Raw genomic sequence first — 25,470 nt, 5'->3', positions numbered from 1 at the left:
GAATCCTGTAGTTGCACAATGAAAATGGCTGCAGATACAATCTAGTTCAACAGATACAATCTATTCAACGTCAAACAACTATGGATTAATAGGCTAAGACCATCAAAGAGGGATTCAGCAAACCAGAAATGATTAAGTGTAGAGAGAATAGTGGGAAAAAATAGGATTAGAGGGAAAGGAGAGTGAATTTAACCAAGTCCTAATCTCAGAGAGGGAAATGGATTGGACAGAATGATAGGAAAGAGATAAGAAAACAAGAAAAAGAGGAAAACCAAAAATTTAAATTTAAAAAATGAAACATTTAAAGATTATGTAAGTTGAAAGAAATGATATTGAGAGAAGAAAAGGATAGGATGAGAGGAGGGAAGAGAAAAAGGAAACATAAAAAAATAAAAAATAAAAATTCTTAAAATTGGAATACTTGAAAATTATATAGGTATTAAGAGATAATACTACTATTAAAGAAGTTAAGCCTAAGAGGTTGTGAATAGAGTAATAAATTTCTGGATTAAGTATGTAGAAAATGGGGGATAAGGTCTAATAATCAGTGAAGGCTATATATCTGGGGATGAGCAGAACAACAATTAAGTCACACAAAAAAGAAAGAAAGAAAAAAAGAAAAGGAAAAAGAAAAAAAAGGACCAAAAGGTCAAAAGAGATTTATAAAAAAGCACACACACACACACACACACACACACACACACACACACACCTAAAATAAAAATTATGAGAGAAAAAATAATAGAAAACAATTTTTTTAAATAAAAATTTTTTTAAAAAGTAGGAAAAAGAGTTCTTTGATTTTTTTTTTTGGGGGGTGGGAAGATATTTTATCTCCCCATTGTCTGTAACCAGTCTCTTGGTGGATTCTCTGTTCTGCTTGTGGTGTTTGGTTTTCCTGTGGCTTGATTGGTTTCTTAAGTCAGTTTGTTTCAGCTGGCAGACAGCCCTGCCTTACCCAGGATTTTGTGATCCTCCTCTCAGGCTAGTTCAGTGGGAGGGAGATCTGCTTTGAGTATTACAAAAGAGGGAGATGGCTGTTTCCTCTAGTTTGAAGTTGCTGTGATGAGGCTAGGTTCTGGGTAGGGTTGAGGCCTATCAGCAATGAGCAGCTTTTCCTGAGAGGCTAGCTCCTGAGACATTCACAGAGCCCAGCCTGGAGCCATCCTCAGGGTTTATGTTTACTGAGTTTCAGTTGTTTGTCTAGGCTGCAGTGGGGAAGGGCAGCCTCTGGCTCTGTTTACCCAGTGAAGAAAGTCACTCCTGGGGGGGAGGGGTAGAGCTTTCTCTGCCTGGGCATGGTGACTTTCTCCTGGGTGGAGCTGAGCCTGGCAGGTCAGGTCAGGTTCCTGTGACCTGCTAATGGCTCCAATTGTTTTCTTCTAAGGCCTGGCTTGGAGCTAGCTACTCGACCAGGCATTTGTCAGTATCAAAGATGGAGATCTTCTCCAATGGTGGGGGAGGAGAGAGGGAGTGAGGATGGCAAGGTTCTACTCACACCAGACTTTTGGTTCCTGGGCCGTCCCTGGTCTGCGATCAGCAGGATGAAGATTTCTGTTCCTAGTCAGTTCTTGCTGGTGGTGAGTAGAATACGCTCACACAACTTGTCTAACACCTTTGTCCTAGACTTTCTCTGTTGGTATGGCGGGCGCGGCTGCCACGGCAGCAGCCGCAGCCATGGCTACGGCAAGTGCTCAGATCTGTCTCCTTGACCAAGCTGCCTGGATTTTCCCTCTCTGGCCAAACTCTCTGTGCTGTGATGGCACACTTGGTGTGATTCTCTAGCCTAGGACTGTTCACTGGAACACTAACTGCTTTCTATGTGAGAACTTGTTTAGCCTCCAGCTTCTCCTCTGCCATTTTCCTCCAGTCTTCACTAGAACCACTCTTGTGGTTCTGAGACAGAGGGAGATGAATCCAAACTTTATAGTATCTTTTTTATTATTCAATCTCCTATACAGATATGAGGTATTTGTGGTTATTGACCTCCCTTTGCTTTTTCAGAATCTTTTCCAATGGCATCCATGATATCAAAGTCTCATGAGTCTCTGCCTTCCTTAATGGTTCAATTCAGCTCTCCATTTGGAGCTGAATTGGGACACCATGATGTCTGGAGATGAGCCAGGACACAGGACAAAGGACACGATCACAGAGACACAAGTGGCATGGAGTCCCTATGTTTAGTCTTTTTTTTTTTTTAAGTTTCTTTTCCTATGTTTAGTCTTTTGAGGAACCTTCATACTTCTTTCCAGAGTGGTTGAACCAGCTTACATTCCCACCAACAGTGTAGTAATGTTCCCTTTTGGCCACATCCCTGCCAGCATCTGTTGTTAGTTGTTTCTTGATAATGGCCATTCTAACTGGGGTGAGGTGGAATCCCAATGAGGTTGGCAAGTTTTGGTTTCATTTTGTCCTAAGGTCTTCTGACTTACATTATTTCTGTTGAGAACTCTGATGTTATTCTCAAAAGATCAAAGATAATCATCTTTGATTTTCTGTTACTTACCTGTCTTTTCTGTTTGGTAGCCTTTAAGATTTTCCCTTTATTATTTAATGCCCTTTGGTGTCCTTTTCTTGAACTTTTTCTGTGCTTGGACATTAGTGAGCAGCTGAGATTTTTAGCCTTTTTTTTTGAAATTTTTTTCTTCCCCTTTCTTTCCAACTCCCCTCCAGCAACTCAAAATACATGTATTAAGGCACTTGAAGTTACTCCATAGGTCACCAATGTTCTTTCTATTTTTATTTCTTTTTTTAATTTAAATTTTATTGTAAAGGTGATGTTCAGAGAGGTTACAGTTCATAGTGAGTATATTTCTTTTTGAACAGTGTTACCCTCTCCCTCATCTCCCAGTTTTTATTTCATTTTTTAAATTTTACTTTATTTTAAAGATGCTGTACAGAGAGGAGGTTACAGTTACATAAGTAAGGTAATGGGTACATTTCTTGTTGAGCATTGTTATCCCCTCCTTTGTATGTTTTTATTTCTATTTATTTATTTAATGCCAGTACTAGGGCTTGACCTCTGTGCCTAGATGCTATACCTTAGCTTCTTTGCTCAAGGCTGGTGCTCTAACACTTGAGTGATGCTTCTACTTTCAGCTTTTTGCTGTTAAACTTGAGATTAAGAGTCTCACAGACTTTTCTACTTGGGCTGTCCTCAAACTGGAATCATCAGATCTCAGCCTCCTGACTAGCTAGAGTTATAGGCATAAATTACCAGTGCTCAGCCACAGAATCTATTCCCAATGGAGTTCAAAGACACATTCCTTCTTTATGCTTACTCCATGATTCTTTCTTGCAGGAAGCCCAAATATTCTTGGGGAACCAAGAGTCTTTGTTCTTGGCTCCATCTTAGAAGAGCAGTATTTGTTTATCATACTTTTATGAGTGAACCATGAACAAGACCAAGAAAGTGTTCTTGCTGAGATGGATGAGAATAACTTGAATAACTTGAGTATATTTTCCACAGTTTCTGTTTCTGTACTAAGGACTTTCTCCATTTGTACTAAAGGTACAGAATGAGGTGGAAGTACTAAAGGCACCTAACAGTAAAGGGAATAGAATTAGTACAAAAGTTTGTTCTTCTTCAAAAGCTGTATTCTTCAAGTTAAATAGACTGGCTAAGAAATCGAGGGAAGGATATACCAACATTGTAAACAATTGTGTTCTATGGGGCTCTCTGTGTAGACTGTACTATAAAGTGCAATACAGAAACACCAGAGAATGAAGTTTTGGAAAGACCAACTATTCCCAAGTTTTCCATTTTTTCATGTAGTTTTTAAAAAATTTGAATGTAGGCAAATTTATCAATCTTTTTTATGAGAAGTAACACTTAACTTATTTTTTTCTCTCCCTTACTATGAAAATTAAACTTCATTAGCTGGATTCATCAGTTCTTTAAAACAGTAATCTACCTGGGTGCCAGTGATTTATGCCTGTAATCCTAAATACAATCCTCAGATCATGGATCTAAGCCAGCCTGAGCAGGAAAGTCTGTGAGACTTATCTCCAATTAATCACTGGAAGACTGGAAGTGGTATTGTGGCTCCAAGTGGTAGAGTGCACTAATCTTGAATGAAAAGCTCAGGAACAGCACTTGGGTCCTGAGTTCAAACCCCATGACTGAAAAAACAAAAAACAGATGACTTGATTAATACTATCTGTTATTATGTTTTCTTTTCTCTTGTGTGTGTGTGTGTGTGTGTGTGTGTGTGTGTGTGTGTGTGTATGCATGCACGCACATGTACACTCACGTATGCGCATGCAAGCACGTGCTTGCAATTAATTGAAGATAAAACTCTGAAGTACTTTCTTGCCTGGGCTTGGCTTTGAATCATGTTCCTCAGATCTCAATCTTCTGAGTAGCTAGGATTACAGGTGTGAGCCGTTGGTGCTGGACTATTGTCTGTTATTTTGAGAAGGGTTTCTACATTAGGAGAAAGAAGACTGACATTCTAGAAAGATCCTTTGTGATATGTGCATAATTTGATTTTCTTCCTACTAAGAAATAGAACTGAAATCCTCTCTTATTGAGGATGAGCTAGACTTAGTGACCCACATCTGGTGAATGGTAGATATGGAAAAAGCAATGGCAGGTGGACACATTACTAATACTTCACACAAAGCTTTCCTTGTTCTGTTGGAAAACTTCCTTGCACTGCCTGCATTTCCTACAGTATCTTAGAAAACATTTGAATAGACGTTTCTCAATATCTATGTTTTGATAAAAAGGAGACCCTGAGTATTTTGTCACCTACCACATGGTTCTGGAGCAGGCAAGACCTCAGCATATGATCAGGAGTCATGTGGAATCCTTGACATTGTAGTCAACATGCTGTTCAGAACATCTAAGATGTGTGTGTGTGTGAATGTGTGTGTATGTGTGTGTGTGCCAGATGTTCATAGATCTCGAGCCCCACATGTAACACTTAAAAAAATTAAGAACTCCTTATTTGATTCCTCCTCCCACCCATAAGAATCCAGAAATGCAAGTGAATGAATTGCTTACAGGTAGATAGGTGGATTTAGCTCAGTGCACAGACACAGCTGTGAGATCAATTCTACCTACATGACACAGCTCAGGGAAAATGGTATTCTTCAGTGTCTTCAAATAGATGTGTAGGCTTAGTATTACTTTGCTATTGCTTAGTTCCAGCTTATCTCCTAAAGCACCTTCAGGAACAAGGGGGCCTAGTCTCCCAGACATTTCTCCCCCTCTTCCTTACAGTAGAGTCTTTATACTGAAATACATCATGTTTCTCTTACCTCAGTTACTATACATTGTTATACATATATCACTTATCTATTTCTACACAGCTTTTAACACTTCATTTCTTTACAGTATTGTTGTTCATCTCTTTCTAGATAGGTATATTATCTTTACAGTAAGATAATGAGGTTGGAGGACTAAAAAAAAATCAAAGTATTTATTATTTGTTTGGCTGTTTATATTTATTATTTGTTTGTGCCAATAGTGGGGCTTCAATCAGGGCCCCACTATTGCTCTCACTTGGCTTTTTTCACTCACAGCTGGTATTCTGCCACTTTATTCATACCTCTATTTCTGGATTTTTGCTGGATAATTGGAAATAAGAGTCTTGAGAACTTTTCTGCCCCAGGCTGGTTTCAAACCTTGAGCCTCAGACCTCAGCCTCCTGAGTAGCTAGGATTAGCGGTACACATTGCCTATTTAGGAATCAGCAGTTGCTAAGGAAGATTGATAGATATCTGAAAAATAAGTGCACATTCTTGACTACAGAGCTGGAAAGTGTCTTGTTCTTTATCTTCATAGCTAGAATGTGTCTTGCTTTCCTTTATCTTGTTCAGTGATGGTTACTCATTAGGGTCTCTTTAAATATGTCATCAAAGTATCATTGGTATTGGGCATTCACCATGAATAAGCTCACAAGGTAAATGGCCATGCCTAAAGGTAGGAAATGCTGTTTTTACTACTTCTATACTTGTTTCCCAAGACCCTCCCTATACATTTGTCATCTATTCCCACTATCCCCATGAACACTAATACACAATGGTTTTTTGGCTACAGCCAATGACAAATCAGAGAATCCACAACTGAAATTATAGTCCTGGAGAAACTGAGGCTGAAGAATCTGTATTGATGTAATATACTGCTCATCTAGGCCTAAGTTCTACTCCTGGCTGTCTCCCCCACTGAAGGACTTCTGCTGCTGTCATCAGGATTTTGAGCTTGGCCAGTGTTCTACCATCATATAGTCCCATCCATCATTCAAGGTTCTGAGAGACTGGTTCTGTTCCCCAAAGGTGGAATCAGACTCTGGCTTATGGAATAGGCCCAATATCTCTGAATGCAAGTGCTCCCAGAAAAATCTAGCCTTACATGCTAACTTATAAAACAGGCTTAGAGCATGAAGATAAAGCTGACTCAAGTTCTGATCAAGTAAGTTTGTCTTCCATAAAAAGAAAGGTATGGAGATATTTGGCAGGAGGAAGGGGCGTGTTTCATATTTTGATGATTTTTTAAAAGTAAAAAGTACCCTATCATTATTTTTTTAAGTAGCAGATTAGCTTTTTTGTCCAAAAAAATCCTTTGTTTTTAAGGCTCCAAAGGGTTGGATTTAATTGTAGATGGCAACAAAAAGCAGAGAAAAGATCTCTGAAAGTTTTCTGAGGGAAAGCTAAGGCAAGATTTTTAAAAATGCTGGTCACTGGTGGCCCAATCATAGTACTGAGGAGACTGAGACCTGGAGGACTGAGGTTTGAAACCAGTTCCTGGCAGAAAAGATTGTGAGACTTCATCTTCAATGAACAAATAAAATACTGTACTGGAGGTATAGTCAAGTGGCAGGATATCACATGTGAGCAAGAAAGCCTGAGAGAGAGAATGTGAGACCCTGAGTTTAAGTGCCATTAGAAGCACCCTAAATAAAGAGTTTCTAAAAGAATAATATACATACATATTCATTACATAATGTAGAATATTTATTATATAATATATAAAATATTCACCATATCATGCATTATATATAATACATACACACATTTATATTTGCAGGTACCAGGGTTTAAACTCAGGGCCTCAAGCTCACTTAGCTTTTTTGTTCGTGTGTGGTACTCTACCACTTGAGGCACACCTTCAGCCCAACTTTGTGTTGGTTATTTTGGAGGTGGACTCTCATCAACTTTTCTGCCCAAACAGGTTTCAACCCATAACCTTCCAGATCTCAGCCTCCCGAGTAGAATAACTAGGATAATTTTTTTAAAACAGAGAGAAGAGAAAAGAAAGAAGAGGCTAAGAATAGAGTTGAGGAGTAGAGCACATGCTTAGCATACACAAGGCCCTGGGTTCCATTGCAGCATCAAAAATAATGAAGGAAGAGGAGGACAAGAATAAAGAGGAAAGGAGAAAGGAGGAGAAAAAAGTCCTTTTGGTGCTGATAACATTCTCTTTATATCCTATGAAGGAAGGCTCCTGGGTCATATAAAATCTATTAAAAGTATTTGTATGTTATTCTGTTGTTAATATTTCTTTTTTTATGGGGACCTCATCTATGAACCCAGCAAGGGTGAGATGATATTTTTTCCTTCTCTACAGTAGTATTCTCTGAATCTACCCAGAAGCCCTTTAATCTGAAAGTTCAGACGTTTAATAACATGGTATAATTTGTGAAAACCTATAAGGATCTAGGGATATGGCTCGATGGGAGAGCACTTGACTAGTATGCATAAGATTCTGGCTTTAATCCCCAGCACAACAAACAATAGCAACAACATAAGAATATGTTCACCTGCTGGGCACTGGTAGCTCACACCTGGAATCCTAGATACTCATGAGGCTGAGATTTGAGGATTGAGGATTGAAGCCAGCCTGAGCAGAAAAGGCTGTGAGACTCTTATCTCCAATAAACTACTTAGAAAAAGATGGAAGTGGTGCTGTGGCTCAAGTGGTAGCGCACTAGCCCTGGGCAAAAGAAGTTCAGGGACAATGCTTGGCCCTGAGTTCAAGCCTCAGGATCAGAAAAGGAAAGGAAGGAAGGAAGGAAGGAAGGAAGGAAGGAAGGAAGGAAGGAAGGAAGGAAGGAAGGAAGGAAGGAAGGAAGAAAGGAAGGAAGGAAGGAAGGAAGGAAGGAAGGAAGGAAGGAAGGAAAAGAAAGAAAGAAAGAGAAAGAAGGAAGGAAGGAAGGAAGGAAGAAAGGAAGAAAGAAAGATGCCTACTCTGTTTCTTGGATGTGACATAGAGAGAATTCAGCACAGAGACAATCATGGTATCAGGCTAGCTATAGATTGCTTCAGATGGTACTTTTAAAGCAGAGTCACAATATGTATAATGGTATTTAAGTTATTTTTTATAATAATACTACCCTTTAAAATTACGATGTTCACTGCCAGGGCTGTCTAAATGTCAGCTTTCAAAAAGGATTATATGTTTTGATTTTGCATGTAAAAGACACTGAGTATGTATTGAATATGAATGAACAACACAACGTTCAAAGGAAAATACTCGTTGCAGAAAACATGAAAGCAAATCAGTACAAATTGTGTCTTTTATTACCTAACATGCTGTTAGTGGGGCTCAAGAAATATTTACTGTTAAAAATAGGCTGGCCAGTGTGTCCTGAGCACTTCTGCTACACTAACTTAAATGATGACTAGAAATGTTTCCTTTGTTTTTCCTCTTTGATTCTGTAGATATTATTACTTGGCATTCAGAGCACATCAAACACCTCCTGCCAGCAAAGAGAGCTGTGTCGCTATCTTGGAAAAGTCCAGATTAAATCATTGGGTACTGGGAAAAACAAAGGTAGTTCTTTCTTTATTGTCACTTGTGATGCTTTCCGGTGTGTGCCTTTGTCTCTTGTCACTGATATCACTAGTAAAACAGATTTTGTGGGCCAGGCACTGGTGGGTCATGTTTGTAATCCCCTGCTACTCAAGAGGCTGAGATCTGTGGATCACGGTTCAAAGCCAGCTGGGACAGGAAAGTCTGTGAGATTTTTATCTCCAATTAATCATTTGAAAATTGGAAGGGGCATGGTGGCTTAAAGTGGTAGAGTGTTAGCCTTGAGTTTAAAAGCCTCACAACCAACCAAAACAAACAAAAATGAAAAACAAAACAGACTTTGTAAGTGGTAGAGCTCAGAAGGCAAGATCCAAACCTAAATAGAATTCTCTAGTCTTGAGTCAGGAACCAAGTTACCTTATATTATGGGCCAGAGGAAGAGATTTGCCTGCTATTTGTAATTTAAGAGTCATTTAGCATTTCTAGAATAGGGTTTATTTATTATTTATTTATTTATTTATTTATGGTACAGGAGTTGAAACTCAGGGTTTCATACTTGCTAGGCAGGCCCTCTACCTCTTGAGTCACATCTCTACTTATGGCATTTATCTCTACTTATGGCATCTCTACTTATAGTAGTACTGATGTTTAACCTCTAGACCTTTCACTTGCTAGGCAGGCACTCTACCACTTGAACCATGCTTCCTAACCCTTTCTACACTTATATTTCAGGTCAAGTCTTCTACTTTTGCCCAGGCTGGCCTTTGATTGCAACCCTCCAGATCTCTGCCTCCCATGTACCTGGAGTTACAGGCATTAACCTATCCAGCTTTAGAATGAGATTTTTTGAACTCCTTTCAAAATGTCTCTTTTAAAATACTTCACATTCTAGCACACACATAAACATGCTAATCAATTTAATGGCATTGATGAGTTTCCTTTAGAGTTTTGTTCATTCTCTTTTCATTAGATTCATGTATGTTCTTTATTACATATCCAGATTATTAGATTCAGTATGCATGGCTTTTATTTTGGAGAACATTATGTCCTCACAGAATCTCAGTTTTTATGGTCCATCCTGAATCTCCTTGCAAGGCCAGGTCCAGTCTGAGTATAGCCTGAAGTACTGATGTTCCTCCTTAGACGTTAGATCATTGTGGTCATTCAGGTCTCTTTCTTCTTTTCTTTCTGGACTTCCTTGGTCAGCCTTGGCTGGGGTGGTTGGCTAGTACCCCATCTCAGGCTTTGGGACACAGGCTGTGGGGGGGTTCATGAGAATAGAGCCTGAGCTTTGTTCTGGCTGACATGAGGCAGGCCTGGAGAACATCTGGATCTTTGTCCAAATGTATCCTCATCATCTGCTGACGTCAGTAATCAAGGATTGGCTCAATGGAAGAAGGAAATTATTTGCTCCCTAGCAGCCAAAAATATGAGTATAAATCAAATCACTAAAAACTCAATTCAGACCATAGCTTTAATATTTACATCAAGAATAGAATGTACTGGTGGCTCATGCCTATAATCCTAGCTATCCAGGAAGGTGATTTCCAGAGGACTGCAATTCAAAGCCAGTCTAGGTGGAAGTCCATAAGACTCTCATCTCCAATTAACCAGCAAAATGCCAGGTTAGGAGGCCTGGTTCAAGTGGTAGAGCATAAGATGTGAACAAGAAAGCTGAGCAAGAATATGAGACTCTTGAGTTTAAACTCTAATATCAGTGCAAATAAAACAAAATGTACTGGAATGGATTCTTTGAGAAGTTCATTTGTTATGATAAAATGAATGTCTCCTTTTCAGGTTTTTCTCAAATATTACCACATTGAGCAATTAAACTTGCTCCTTCGAGAAGTCATAGGCAGAGTGGTTGTGCTGCAAGCATACACCAAGGGGTGGCTCGGAGCCAGGAGATACAAAAGAGTCAGAGAGAAGAGGCAAAAGGGTGCAGTTACCATCCAGTCAGGTAAATAACCCACGTCTCATGAACACTGCCCTAAGTCCTGGCATTTTACTAAGTCCTAGGGCCACTCACCTGTTGCTTTTCTTGGTGGTGGCTTTCTTTACCCTCTCCCCTCCTTTTTTTTTTCTGTCTCCTTCCTTCCTCCCTTCCTTGTTTCCACAAGTGTAACTTCAAGTCTAGCTTCATACTAGATGTTGGGAATGTAGCCACTAGGAGCCCCTGTGGTCCCTGACCACAGAGAAGAGCATACAAGTCATTAGAACACACTGAATCAAGTGACAGAGACACTTGGCCCATCTCCAGATTGACTGTGTTAGTGAACATTCCACGACTTCATTCAGCATCTCCAGGAAGCGCTCTCAGGCCAGATGGACTTACAGATCAAGCGAACACATTCCTAGGCACTCCCGTGCCCAGGTGAGGTAGTGCCTCTGTGCACATATGTGTCTGTGTCATGTTCTCAGACACAGCAGTTGCTCTGATAGGGACCAGCAATGGTAAAATAACTAGATCTTGAGTGTGGTGGGTGAGTTCCTTCTCATGCTCATAATCCACAATCTCAGTGCCCCGCTCTAGGCCTCAGAAACTCACCCAGCAGGTTAGACAGTTGTGTAGAAGTGGGCATGCCAGACAGCTGCTCATCTCTGGATGGAAGTAGCTGACTCCTCCCCCACATTCCCCCCGGCCCCGTCTCTGCTCTCTCTTCTTTGCCAATCTTCTTTGCTTTCCCTTCCATCAAAGCTCCTTTCCCTTGAGTAACTTCTTCGCGTAGACATCACCCTGAACAAATGCTAGTCATGGGCCTCCCTATTTCCCTGGTCGCCTATCTTTCTCACCAACCTTTATGTTTACGTTGCTCTCCCAAATAATACACATCCAAGAGATCAACCTGTTCCAATGCCTTCTGCCTTCCCTCCAAACCTCTTCCCCAGGCTCTGAATACAAGGTTTCCTCCATAGGTTGGAATGACAGAGAGCTGCCCCACCTGGGGTCATGGTCTGAGGTCAGTCACATGTGGAATTCAGACTGTTCTGGAAACTTCACTACTTGAACAAAAATGGCTCCTTGGAAGCATTTCAAGTGCTGAGAGCTCTCCCCTGCCCCAACATAGCTCCTGCAGCTCTTCTTCTTTTGCTCAGTGAGAAAAGCAGGAAGGAGGAGGAGAGGGTAATATAAAGTTGAAGGGGAACAGCTTATATCAATTCTCTGGCACATTCTTAAATTAATGTCATTCCTAGCACATGGCTTTTTGTATTTTTAGCCTGGAGAGGATATGATGCTCGCAGGAAATTTAAGGAAATAAGCAACAGAAGGAGCGAGTCTGCTGTTTGCATCCATACAGGTAATTAGAGCATCATTTTTAGCAATGTCTATTTGAAAATATGCTATGATTTGCTTCAAATGAGCTTGGAAAGGCTAAGAATTCAGAAGCCCTGGAGAAGGTCCAGTTACTCCTCTCGCTTGCTGGGACATGTAGGAGGCAGTAGGGCCCATTTGCAGTGGGCCATTCTGGGCTAAAGAAGCTGTGGGATGAAACAGATACAAAGTAACTTGTCATAGTCATACAGCTCATCGGGGCAAGGCCTACACTGCCACATTGCCACACAGCACTTTGGACTGCATCTGCTTTGTATCCTGCCAATAGCACCAATCCCCTGTCTTCATCTGCAAAATGAGAGTACTCATTTAAAAAGTCTGATTAGCTGGGTACCCTTGGCTCAGGCCTGAAATCTTAGTAACTCAGGAGGCTGAGATCTGAGGATTGAGTTTAGAAGCCACCCCAGGCAGACAAATCTGACTCTTCTTTCTAAGTAACTAGCAAAAAGCTAGACATGGAGATATGATTCAAGTGGTAGAGTACAGCCTTGAGCAGAAAACCTTAGGTCCCTGAGTTCAAGCCCTAGTACTCCCCCCCTACACACACACACATACACACACATTTCTTACAAAGTTTGCCTGCCTGTTATAATCACAGAATAGGAATGAGATTTTCCTAGTTGTCTGAGTTTCCTAAATCCAAGGCTTTGTGTGGCTAGCAAGATCCTGGGGTCGATGGGGTGGGGACACACAGTGGCTCTCAAGGATCAGCTCTTCCTTGGCAGTTTAAGCTGTTGTGAGCTCCGGTCACTGGCTCAACAGTACCCTCCCTGGCTCTCAGGTCACTCTGCTTTTCTACAAATGGCATGTCTACTAGTGGCGCCAGGCTGGTTTCCCCTCTTATCAGAAGCCACATATTTCTAATTGAGGCTCTGGGAGAAACAGGCATGCCAAGAGCTCTGGAAGAGCAAGAAATTGTAGGCAGAATGAGAGAGAGCATAGGTTGGTGTACTCAGAACAGGGTGTACTCAGGGTTTCAGAGACTGTAAGCGTGGGGGTAAATTCTTCAGGAGACAGCTGCAGCCTTTTCAAGCAGACCAGGCCCAGCCCAAGCCCAGGCCTGGGCCCAGGCTGCTGGGACTTCCTCAGAACTCTTAGGCCATTGCAAAAGCCTGGTGTCTTTGTTCAGGACAGTTAGGGCAGAAGAGGTGCCATTTAAATGCCAATGTTCTCCTAGGAATTCTAAGCTCTACAACTTTAATACCACAGGGCAACAGGGAGAGGGGCTTCATTCTAGTTGTAGCTGAAGAAGACATAGGATATATCCTTCTCTGATCTCTCTCTCTCTCTCTCTCTCTCTCTCTCTCTCTCTCTCTCTCTCTCTCTCTCTTTCTCTCTCTCTCTTACACACACACACACACACACACACACACACACACACACACACACACACACACACACACACACACACACACACACACACAGGATTTTGTCTCAGGAAGAGATCTTGCAATCTGACCCTAAGCCTAACATAGGTTTTAAAAGAAAAACATGGAGCTTGTGTATTGTTGATCCAATGAGTCTAGGGCATAAAAACCATCAATCTAGTTTTCCTCATGGAAAAAATCGCCTCCAGAGGACTGTGTAAGCACTGTGTAAGCCTTGTAAGCACGACTACATCAGGAACACCTCTCACCAGTGCAGTCTCAGGACCACTACCAATGCAGTGGCTATGGGGTGGGAACCATAGCACTCACAGAACTGAAACTGTCTGGTGGAACTGGAGGCAGCATGCGGTTCTTCAGGTGCCTTTTTTATTTGTTTAGCTTTGCAAACACAGTGGACATGTTGCTAGCTATTGAGAACCATGTACTAACAGACTGTGGGGAGTCTTAGGCAGACATGAAGGTAGCCCCAGTGCCACCTCTGCCCAGTGAGGCTGCCAGGGCAAAAGCAGACAAGAAGGGATATGCCAGTTAGGGTTAGGACTGTGATTTTTCCCAGGGGGCATTCTCATGGCAAGCTCCTCTTGCCACAAAGACATTGCCTAGCAGAGCAGAGCAAGCTCCAGATCCAGCTATCTCTTCACTTTGGAAACCTCCAAAAGTGACCTAGGAACATGACAGTTTCTGAGGTTCATCTCTAATTGCTGACTTTTGCAACAAATCATTGTATTTGAAATTTACATTCTATACTACACCTGGCCCATGGTCATCATCTGCTTTATTTTTTTTAATGGAGTTGCCAACTATGTTGTTGCTGTTACTTTTGTTATTATAAAATTAATACTGTGCCAGGCCTGGGGTTTAAATTCAGGGCCTGGTGCTGTCCCTGATCTTTCTTAATCAAGGCTAGTGCTCTACCACTTGAGCCACAACTCTGCTTCTGGCTTTTTTTTTTTTTTTTTGGTGTTTACTAGGAAGTCACAGTCTCATGGATTTTCCTGACCTGGCTGGCTTCATGATCCTTAGATCTCAGCCTCCTGAGTAGCTAAGATTATGGGCATGAGCCAGCAGAATCCAGCTTCTATTATGTATTTCTAAAAGAGTAGCCCCTGAAATTTAGGAAGCATTTGGCCTACATGATGCTGCTGAGCAGTGCATATTGAAATTTGTTTTTCTTTCATCTCCTTCCCAGTAAATGCAGCCGCACAGGGTTTAGCCCTTCAACTTCCTCAGAACTTCCCCTCCGAATTCCCGATCTATTCCAACACATTCACATACCAGCAACAAGCTGCCTTCCCGAGCTGTCAACCTTTTTCATCTGAAATGTAAATTAATTCTTGCTGGTATGCCTTGACAGAGATCAAAGTCAGCATTAACCTTCCTGGTTTTCTCTGACGGACACTGGTAGGATCTCTGTGTCTCCACTCCCCTGCCCTCCCCCAGACACCCTCAAAAGAGGAGCCACCCTTTCAAAGACTCCCAGGCCTTTCATTAATGATCTCCTATGTACTTTAAACTGGGTGCAGGGTGATCTCTCCCACTGGCTAGTCCTGAGATCAGCCTGCTATATAATTGTGGGATTCCTGGGGTGGGGTTAAATGGCTGTGACAAGGAGTGGAAGGAAGGCCCTCCCTTACTCAGTGGGTCACTTCTGGCCTGTCAGTCTCTGAGGTAGGTCCCATTTGCATTTCCAAAATAAACAGCTGCCTTTCAAATACATGAGCTGGTGGGCTGAGATCTCTGTGGGCCCAGGCAGTGTTCAGATGCTGCAAGAGAAAACAGACCTCTGCCCAGCATTCATTTCCTCTGTGGATAGCCATGCAGGCAATAAAGGGCCTTTGTGAGGGGGGAGGGGGGAGAAAGGGGGGGTCTGAAGCCCCCAGGTTCTTGACTAGTTTCACTTTGGGGCTGGGGAACAACTCTGAATGCCAACTTGGGGAGAAGTGGCATGTTTCATCTTTTCTTTATCAGCTAATTCTGATCATGTATTTCTCACATGTATCAATGTTCATATGGATGGGATATTCCTTTTTTTTTTCTTTGTTGGTTTGGGGTTTGAATTCAGGGTCTGGGTGCTGTCCCTGAATCTCTTTGTGCTCAAGGCTAGCATTCTACCACTTGAGCCACAGTGCCATTCCAGTTTTTGAGTGGTTAATTGAAGATAAGAGTCTCATGGGGACTTTTCTGCCTGGGCTGGCTTTGAACCACGATCCTCAGATCTCAGCCTCCTAACTAGCTAGCATTATAGGCATGAGCCACCAGTGCCCAACTATATGGGATATTCTTTACCAGGACTTGAACTCAGGGACTCAAGTAGGCTCAGCTTTCTTGTTCATGTCTAGTGCTCTACTGCTGCTGGAGCTAAGCCTCCAGCCTGACGTTTTGCTGGCTAATTGGGTATGGAGTCTAGTGGACTTTTTAGCCTGGGATGGCTTCAAACCTCAGTCTTCCAGGTCTCAGCCTCTTGAGTAGCTAGGATTATAGGCACAAGCCACGGAGGGTATTCTAAGTAAAAATTGACAGTGTATTTATTCTATTTATTATTACTAATCTATTGTTTTTCTCAGTTATTAAATATAGCTATTGATAGCTATATTTATTAACTATTATTTTTATTACCTATATTTTATTAGTTAGTAAAACAAACCTAACTATATTTATTACACTAAAGTACATATATTTCCTTCTGAAGACTATCAAAATAACCTACAGGGAATTTTTTTTAAAGATCTAGGTCTCTTTCTTTGAAAAAAGATTTTATATTTTTAAAATTCTCTAATTTGGGGTCTGTTTTTTAAAGACAGCCAAGTGGTGTGCCTCCCTTTGAAATGCCCTGACTGACAGAAGTATGAAGGTTCCTCAAAAGATTCTACATAGAGCTCCCCTATGACCCAGCAATCCCACTTTTAGGTATTTACCCAAACAATCACAAGGCTGTACTAAAGCTATCAGCACAACTATGTTTATCACTCACCATAGCTAAGATATGGAACCAACCTAAATGCCCCTCAGTAGATGAATGGATCATCAAGAAAATGTGGTGTGTGTGTGTGTGTGTGTGTGTGTGTGTGTGTACATACATACATACATACATACATACATACATACACAATGGAATTCTATGCCTCCATCAGAAAAAATGACGCTGCCCCATTTGTTAGGGAATGGAAAGACTTGGAAAAAATTATATTAAGTGAAGTAAGCCAGTCTCAAAGAAACATAGGTCCCATGGTTTCCCTTATCTGCAATAACTAGTATATGTTTAGGACAAGCAGAAGAGGTCAAAAGCTATGTACATATGACCATATGTACATATGACCATATGCTAATGGAGATGAGCCCAAGATAGGGACACAAGAGGTTTGATCTTTGTTGCTGTTCTTTTTAATGTACTTATAATGTACTATGTGATTTTTTTTTGTTTCTTTGTATGATCTTCCCCCATGACACAACTCCTTTTGTCACTGTATTTGATTCTGGTATCCTGCATCTTGTATATATATTTTACTAATTTGGGGAGGGGAAAGGAAATAACAAAATGCTGAAATAAGGATACAGGATGACCCATTGTAACAAAGAGATGTACAAGACACTATGTTGAAAACGAACTTTACAACTTTGGGGGGCGGAGGGAGGAATTGGGGAGGTGCGGAGGAAAGGGATGGTAGGGGAAAAATAAAGGAGGGTGTAATAATGCTCAATAGGAAATAGGCTCATTACCTTGCTCACATAACTCCCTCTGTACAGTATCTTTAATATATACATGCATATATTAAGGAAAAAAATGATCTGATTGAGTAAGCTGACAGGAAGCTACAGTGGCTGGAATTTGGAATTAGAGAATTTGGAAGTAGAGAATATCTCCCAGAAGGAGTTTGCAAAACCCTATGGCTTTAAAGCACACTTCATCTCAGTACTGTGGAAATTATTCTTTCTCACTGCTCTTACTTGCTGCATACTTCCCTGCTTGGCCTTCAGAAAATAACAATAGCACCAACTAAAGAATGGTCATTTTTCCTTTGCTGCCCTTCATGGACAGTGCTTTTTGGACATTGGTGGTGATGCTCAGGGCATTTAAACCAGTGCACTTGGTGCTGTACCATACAAAACAGGTGTTGTTTTACATACTGCTTCCTGAAGGAGAAACAAACATCACACACAGGTAGCTGACCCTACCTTGTAACAAAGTCAAATTTTTATTGTTTAAAACTGCCCGAACCTTTAGACTCTCAAGGTAAGACTTTCTTCAGCCTTTTCTAAATTTAAGAGTCTGTTTCCTTGTTGCTGGTGGTTCAAGCCTGTAATTCCAACTACTCTGGAGGCTAAGCAGGAGATCACAGTATGAGGCCAGTCTGTGCTGCTTCAAAATAAAATTTAAAAAGGGCTAGGCTGCAAATGATCACAAACAAGGCCATACTAAAGCTACCAGCACAACTGTGTTTATCGCAGCATTATTCACCATAGGTAAGATAGGGAACCAACCTAGATGCCCCTCAGTAGATGAATGGATCAAGAATATATCTAAATCTAAATCTAAATCTATATCTATACACACATACACAATGGAATTCTGTGCTCCCATCAGAAAGAATGGCACCATGCCATTTATAAGGAAATGGAAAGACTTGAAAAAAAATCATATTAAGTGATGTAAGCCTGACCCAAAGAAACATAGGTCCCATGGTTTCCCTTATTTGCAATAATTAGTATACATCCAGGTTAATCTTAGCAGGTGAGCAGAACAGCTCAAAAGCTATGTACGTACGTATGACCATAAGATGATTCTAAGTGAAATGAACTCCAAGATATGGACACAAGTTTTTCTTTGTTGTTGTTTTTAATGTACCATGTGATTTTTTGTTTCTTTTGAATGTTCTTCTCCCTATGGTGTATCCCCTGTTGTCACTGTATTTGATTTTGGTACCCTGGTACTGTATATACATTTATTTGAATTAAGGAAGGGAAGGGGAACAACAGAATGGTGAGACAGAGGACAAGGGGGAACCAAGGCAACAGCGACACACTAGACAATATGTTGGAAATTATATGTACAACTTGGGGGTGGGGCAGGAGGGAGGGAAAGTAGGAGAGAAATGAGGGAAGGGGTAACAGGTTTGATAAGAAATGTACCTATTACCTTACTTATGTAACTGTAACCCCTCAGTGCATCACCTTGACAATAAAAAGAAAAAAGCAAAAGGGCCTGGGCTGTGGCTCAGTGGCAGAGCACTTACGCTTGTTTCCTTTAGCATTCGTGGTAAGTTGTCATTGCCCAAGTAGGCGGCAGCAATAGATTTCTGGAATTTACATAAATTTCCTGGAATTGTCCCCAATATTTCCAGAAATATCTCTTTAAGTACACAAGATAGCCTTATTTTAAATTAGACTATTCCATTTGTTCATTTATTTAGCTGCTATTTGCTAAGCACTTTATTCCAGGGATATCATGGTAAATAATAGGATTTAATTTGAGGCTTCTAATTCTCCAACTCTAACAGAGAGGGTTCTAAAATATGCTGTCCCTCAGAAAACACTATTTGAATGAATCAAATTATTTTATGTCATTAGAACTCATTAAAAAGGATTTTCATAAAAGGGTAGAAATCCTTAACAAACACAAAGATATATATTGCCATAATTCATGCTTCTTACAGATGAAAACAATGACAATATTATTTATTTATTTATTTATTTGTCAGTCATGGGGCCTGAACTCTGGGCCTGGGTGCTGTCCTTCAGCTCTTCAGCTCAAGGCTAGCGCTTTATCACTTGAGCCACAGCGCCACTTCCAGCTTTTTCTGCTTATGTGTTGCTTAGGAATTGAACCCAGGGCTTCATACATGCAAGGCAAGCACTCTACCACTGAGCCACCTTCCCAGCCCTTATTTTTTATTCTGATAGAACTATCATAATAGATTGTTTCTCAAAGCCAAACTGGGAGTAGGGAGTGCAAACAAATGCAGCATTGGGTCTCTCCCACTTTAGGAGTCTCTATTTGTGGTTCTGTCTCTAAGCTGAAACTAGAGTTTTAGGCCTCAGGCCCAGATTCCAGAAGTTTCATATTCCATGTCAGGCTACTGACCCCTGTGCACCAAATAAAGGTACACAGTGAAAGGCACAGAAAGAATTACTAATGACATGGGAATGCCCTAGGAAGACAACATTTCAGTCCATCTTAAGGAGGGAGAATTGGGGATGGAAAGAAAAGGGATACATATTTAAAACAGTGCCAGGTTGCAGGTGTGGTCAGAAGTGGTCAGGGATGGCCAGAGGTGGCATCAGAAGTGGTCTGCCAGCCCCTTGTGTCAGGACTGGTCAGGTGGGACCTTGTTATAATGGGTCATCTAACCTGGCAGGTGGTCTGCTCCTTGCTGGCTTATAAGATAGATGCAAAATGACTATAAGATATGAGGGCTCAGGGCATAGGTCATAGATACAAAATGGAGGCTTGGGGGATGTATAGCCTTTATTCTGCTGCCAGTTAATTTGTGAGCCCCAAGTTAGGAGTCACTTCTTTTCAGCAAGAAGTAGTTTTTAAGTGCCTCATAGCATCAATGGGTGATTTGGGGGGGAAAGTGCTCCTACCTTGTCAAAACCCATGGTTTCTGGGCCTTTAAGGCATCTGTCAAGAAATAAGCTCTGCCACTCCTGTCCTTGATACAAACAATAAAATTCTTGTCATGGCTTGGTTTGGAATGCAGAGGGATGTCCTTGGTTGTAGAATAGAATTATTGCCCATGTTAGGATGATGCAAGCCAGAAGGCAGGTGCTTATTGTTGATCTAATATCCAGACAGAAAGCTGCCTGGTCAGTGTGCCTGCTGCCATTGACACAGCACAGAAATGTCCATAGTGGAATCTGGGTGAAGCAGTTGCCTTCTGTGGGATTCAAAGTCACGTTAAAAGAAGCTCCATGCCAGTTTGGTGTGAGGCCACCCTGGGGGAACCGATTCCAGAAATTGTCTGCAGAAAGAGGACTCAACTTTCCCAACTGAGCATGGAATGAGGCAACTTTACGTAATCAATACACCCTCCAGTTTCCTTTTCTTTCATGTTGCATCATAAGATATGATCGCCTCCATTAGTTCTTTAGGCTGTAACCACATGATAGTAAAGACACAGAGGGAAACACTCAATTCAGTTTCAGGAATGATCATACCTGTTTGTATTTTCAGTCAAAAGACTTGTGAATAGAAAGGGTAGGCTTTGTTTTCCACTTGAGCAGAAGAAATAGAAGCACAGAAAGTTTCACTAAGGAATCTGCTCCGTGTTCTGGGTTTATAGCCCTTGCATGCAGCATTCTTCGCAGCACACTGTGCTTCTGTCTTGGGCATAACCCCTGGAGAAAGGTACCAGCCTGAACTGTTGGAAGAGTTAATACATGCCCTAAGCATGTGGAGTTCAGTCCAAACAAGGGACAGCCCACCATGTGCGACAAAGTTTGCAATTTAATTTCTTAATCTTAGTTTCTTCAGCTGTAAAATGGGTATAATGAAGGCCTACTTTTTAGAACTGCTGTGAAAATGAGAATATATCCAAAGCCTTCTGCGCAGTTTCTGGCATATAGATGATATTCAGTAAATGTTCTTTCTAGCAACTCCTGAACCCATCCCCTCCTAAATGTGGGAGTTTGGGCAGGTCGGGAGGGGGGGAGTGCGGGGGGGGGGAGTGCAGGGGGGGGAGTGCAGGGGGGGGGAGGTGGCGGGGAGAATCAGTGAAAAACTTTTCTATGATGTATATTATAATGTTGGGACTTTGGAAAGATGAAACCAATTCTCTTTCAGAAAAAAAAAATAGGACCTGTCAAGTCTCAAATATAGTTACAATAAAAGCTTCATTGAAAAAAAAAAAAAGAGATTTTCCAGGTCTTAACTCATGACCTGCTTCTCTGACAGGGAAGACTGAGACTAGAACAGTAACATGTAAAAGATTTTTAGTGCTTATTTTTAGTCTCTTGTGTTGTCATAATGAGAGCTTAATTCATTTGTGTAGGTCAGTTTTTTTTAAGGAACTGTAAAGTTGTTAATGCTAAGACTTAGGGGCATGCTACTGCCCCTTCCTTATTTCCCCCACCCCCTGGTTTAAGGCCCTTTTAAACTTATTCTGCAAGACAGTAAGTCTCCTTCTTACCCTGCCCCCTCCCTTCCACAGAATTGGGGATTTGAAGATCCTGGAGCTGTGGGGAGTTGGAAGAGCTTTGTGTGCCTATCACATTTAACCCACAGTGACGGGTGACTGGCAGCCTAACAGCTGAGCGACAATCATTTGGCCAGGAGTTCAAACCTAAACATGACAAACCATAGCAGGATCCTGGTTTGATTTGCTGTGGCCATGAAGTCTGAATGGCTCAGTACAGAGGCGGAGGCAAGGGTGACAGCTGGTAGCCATCCTTGTCAATAAAGTTGTGATGGTTGAGACACACAAGTAACCCAAGCCTGCTAATTTCACAGACTTTGAGCCAAGTGCTTAGTGTCAGAACCGGCTATAGTCAAGGATGCAGATGGCTGTGAAGGACCATGGCGGGCCCTCCCCTCCCATCTTTCCTCTGGGTGGCTCAGGAGCAAGTTCAGTTCCCCGTCCATGTCCAGGGAGAGGTGCAGCTTGACAAAGAATCCTTACCTCTTCTACTTTCTCAAAGTCCAGTAAACTTGTATAAATCAGGTATAATTTTACATACAGTGGATATACCGTTTGATGAGATTGGACCAACTCTATGCCCAAATGATCCTCTCACAAGTGAGAGCAAGAGCAATTCCAGAAAGTTCCAGAACTTTTTCTTGGTCCTCCCGTTTTCCTGATTCTAGTGACTACTGATTGGTTTTCCAGAATGTTCTATGAATGGAGTCATATAATACACAGACTTTTTGGTTTGGCTTCTTTTGCTTATCATAATACTGTGTCTGTTTGTGTGTGTGTGTGTGTGTGTGTGTGTGTGTGTGTGTGTGTGTGTGTGTGTGTTCTGTGCTGGTCCTGGGGCTTGTACTCAGGGCCTGGGAACCATTCTTAAGTTTTTTGTCCTCAAGAATAGTGCTCTACCACTTGAACCACAGCTCCACTTCTGGATTCTTTTGGTAGATAATTGAAGAGAAGAGCCTCTTGAACTCTCCTGTCCCAGCTGGCTTTAAACTGCAATCCTCAGATCTTAGCCTCTTGAGTAGCTGGGATTGCAGGGGTGAGCAGTAGTATCCAGCAGCTTAATGCTTTTGAGACTCGCCTGCTTTGCTGTGCATTCCTTTTCATTATTGAGCAGTATTTCAGAGTGTGGCTGAATCACCATTTCATTCATTTACCAGCTGAAGGGTGTTAGGATTTCCCCCTCACACATCTTAGTCCCTTGGTTGTAAACCAAGGGACTATAAAATGTTTTGAGTTCTATCTTTTTTAAGGAAAATTACTTTGCTACGTAGGAAAACAGAACTCTTCGAACAAGAATGATCTAACGTCTAAGGATATAGCTTAGTAGTAGAGCATGTGTTTCATGTGTGAAGCCATGGCTTTGATCCCTAGCAACACACACACACACACACACACACACACACACACACACACACACACACATACACACACACACACACACACACACACACACACACACACACACACACACACACCATTTCCCCCCATAAAATGGGAGTCTCTTACTCAGACACTGATGTCTCATGCCTATAATCCTAGCTACTCATGAGGCTGGGATCCAGAGAATCACAGTTCAAATCAAGTCCAAGCAAAAAAATTGGAGACTTTATCTCCAATTAATCAGCAAAATGCTAGACTGAAGGAATAGAGTGCCAATTGAAAATGATTGAAAATGCAGGGCAAGAACCAGGAGGCCCTAAGTTCAAGCCTCGGTACCAGAAAAAGAAAAATGAGAACAGTCTCATGTGAAATCAGGGAATAGCTTAATGGGGGCACCAGATTGGCATGATCACAGCCACGAGAGCACAGCCAATGGAGCTTCTCCCTGCAGTCCCTTTTTGGAAGCAGGCAGGGTGGAACTTGGGAAAACAAAACAAAACAATGTGGGGTGAGTGACAGTGTCTAAATGCTACAAGGGAAGGGGACTTCCCCAGACAACAGTTCAGGGCCGAGGAGCAACTGATTTCTCTGGTAAGGGGAAAACCTCCCCCCCTTAACTTCCAAGTTAGGAAAAGTAATTATCAGGCAAGACTTTCTTTGAACTCTGTCAAAGTTTCACTGGGATAATGACTAGAATTAAGTGCTGGAGAATCAAAGTGGAAACTGTTCTTATAGCCTGAAATGACTGCACTTGTTTTGTGGGCTGGAGATGGAGGCCAGGAGTTTGATGTGGTGTATGTAAAAGGAAAAGAAAAGAAGCCTGTTGGCAAGGTCCTCTTCTTTAAGGAAAGGATTACTTCCTCTTCGGTGCTGCTTTCCAAGGCATTTGTGTGCCTGGACCTCCCACAAGTTGGCCTCGTTGTGTTCTGATAGGATGGCTGCTGACCAGCTGTCACTCTAGCCAGGAACCACTCTGACTTCCATGAAAGCAGCCAGTCCTGGTCAGGAGGGAAAGCTGGGCATCTGCCTCTCATCTATAGGCACCTTCCCTACAAGGTACAGAGACACATTTTGCCAGTGGGAGAGCAGGAGAGTTCACACAACCCAGATCATTAACCAGAAAGTCTACTAAAGATAGGAAACCTGCCAAGACAGTGGTGGGGACCATCATCTGGGTGAGTCTCCAAACACAAGGCCAGGCCAGGCCAGGTCAGGCCTAGGCTCTAGCCTCAGCCACTGATCTATGGGATTGGTTTTGTTTTGATCTGGTGTTACTGTTGTTTGAACTCAAGGCCTTAAGTTTGCTAGACAGGAACTTTACCACTTGAGCTGTGCTTCCAGACTTTGTTGTTATTGGTTGTGAGGCTTGAATATAGGGCCTGGGTGCTATCTCTATGCTCAAGGATGGCACTCTACCACTTGAGCCACAGTGACACTTCTGGGTTTTTGAGGGGTTAGTTAGGGATATGAGTCTCTTGAGGACTTTCCTGCCCTGGCTGGCTTTGAACCACTATCCTCAGATCTCAGCCTCCTGAGTAGCTAGGATTTCAGGCGTGAGCCACCGGTGTCCAGCTCTTTTTGTTTTTTTTTGTTTTTTTTTTTTTTGCCTTAGTTATTTTTCAGGTAGAGTCTTATGTTGGCCTCCAACTATACATGATCCTCCTCCTATATCACCTACAGAGCTAGGATTGCAGGCATACTCTATTGTACCTGGCTTTTTGATCCAAATGGGGGTCTTACTAACTTTTTGTCCTAGCTAGTCTTGAACAACGATCCTACTGATCTCTACCTCTGAACTAGCTGGAATTACAGGCATAAGCCATCATGCCCAGCTGATTTTTTTTGTTGTGTTTTTGACAGAGTCTAGGTATACTAACCTTGGCTAGCACAGAACTCACAAGTTGGACTCACAGTCCTCCTCTTCAGCCCCTTAGATGCTGGGATTACAGCACTGCCACATGGGGCTTCTATGGGATCTTGAGAACCCCAGGAAAATAAAAACCAAAAACCAGAAAACATAGGCAGGTCTAAAATTTTGCTGTGTGTGTGTGTGTGTGTGTGTGTGTGTGTGTGTGTGTGTGTGTGTGTGTGTGTGTGTGTGTGTGTGTGTGTGTGTGTGTGTGTGTGTGTGTGTGTGTGTGTGTGTGTGTGTGTGTGTGTGTGTGTGTGTTTGCTGGTACTGGGGCTTGAACCCAGGGCCTGGGTGCTATACTTTTTTTTTGTTTTGTTTTGTTTTTCACTAAAGATCGTACTATACCACTTGAGCACAGCTCCGTTTCTGGCTTTTGGGGGGATAATTGGATATAAGGCTCTCATGGATTTCCTTGCCCAGGTTGGCTTTGAACCTTGACTCTCAGATCTCAGTAGCCAGGATTACAGGTGTGAGCTACCATCACCAGGCAAAAGGTAGGCCAGAATGGTTTTGATCCTTCTGCCTCATCCTCCTCATGGCACTGGGCTCCTTCTAAAAAGGAAAGG

The 25,470-nt window shown here is 41.9% G+C and overlaps 1 protein-coding gene across 13 annotated transcripts in view; it reads left to right on the top strand.

Moving 5' to 3' along the window:
* The window catches only part of Myo3b (myosin IIIB), a 397,916-nt gene that overhangs the window by 238,085 nt on the left and 134,361 nt on the right, over positions 1-25,470 (top strand). For 11 of the 13 annotated variants that reach the window (XR_011371567.1, XM_070021235.1, XM_070021185.1 and 8 more), the window contains 3 exons: positions 8,668-8,779; positions 10,556-10,718; positions 11,977-12,057. The exons of the other annotated variants lie outside the window; for them this stretch is intronic. Coding sequence is in view for 10 of the 11 variants with exons in the window: in XM_070021235.1 (XP_069877336.1) it covers positions 8,668-8,779; positions 10,556-10,718; positions 11,977-12,057 (356 nt within the window). In the remaining variant the exon portion in view is untranslated. The remainder of the gene's footprint in view (positions 1-8,667; positions 8,780-10,555; positions 10,719-11,976; positions 12,058-25,470) is intronic. 13 annotated transcript variants of the gene reach the window in all.

Source organism: Dipodomys merriami, unplaced genomic scaffold (genome assembly GCF_024711535.1).
Source record: "Dipodomys merriami isolate MVZ:Mamm:240054 unplaced genomic scaffold, mDipMer1.0.p SCAF_1, whole genome shotgun sequence".
NCBI lineage: Eukaryota > Metazoa > Chordata > Mammalia > Rodentia > Heteromyidae > Dipodomys > Dipodomys merriami.
Note: the sequence above shows the minus strand (reverse complement) of the source record. Positions and strands in the feature narration are given on the sequence as shown.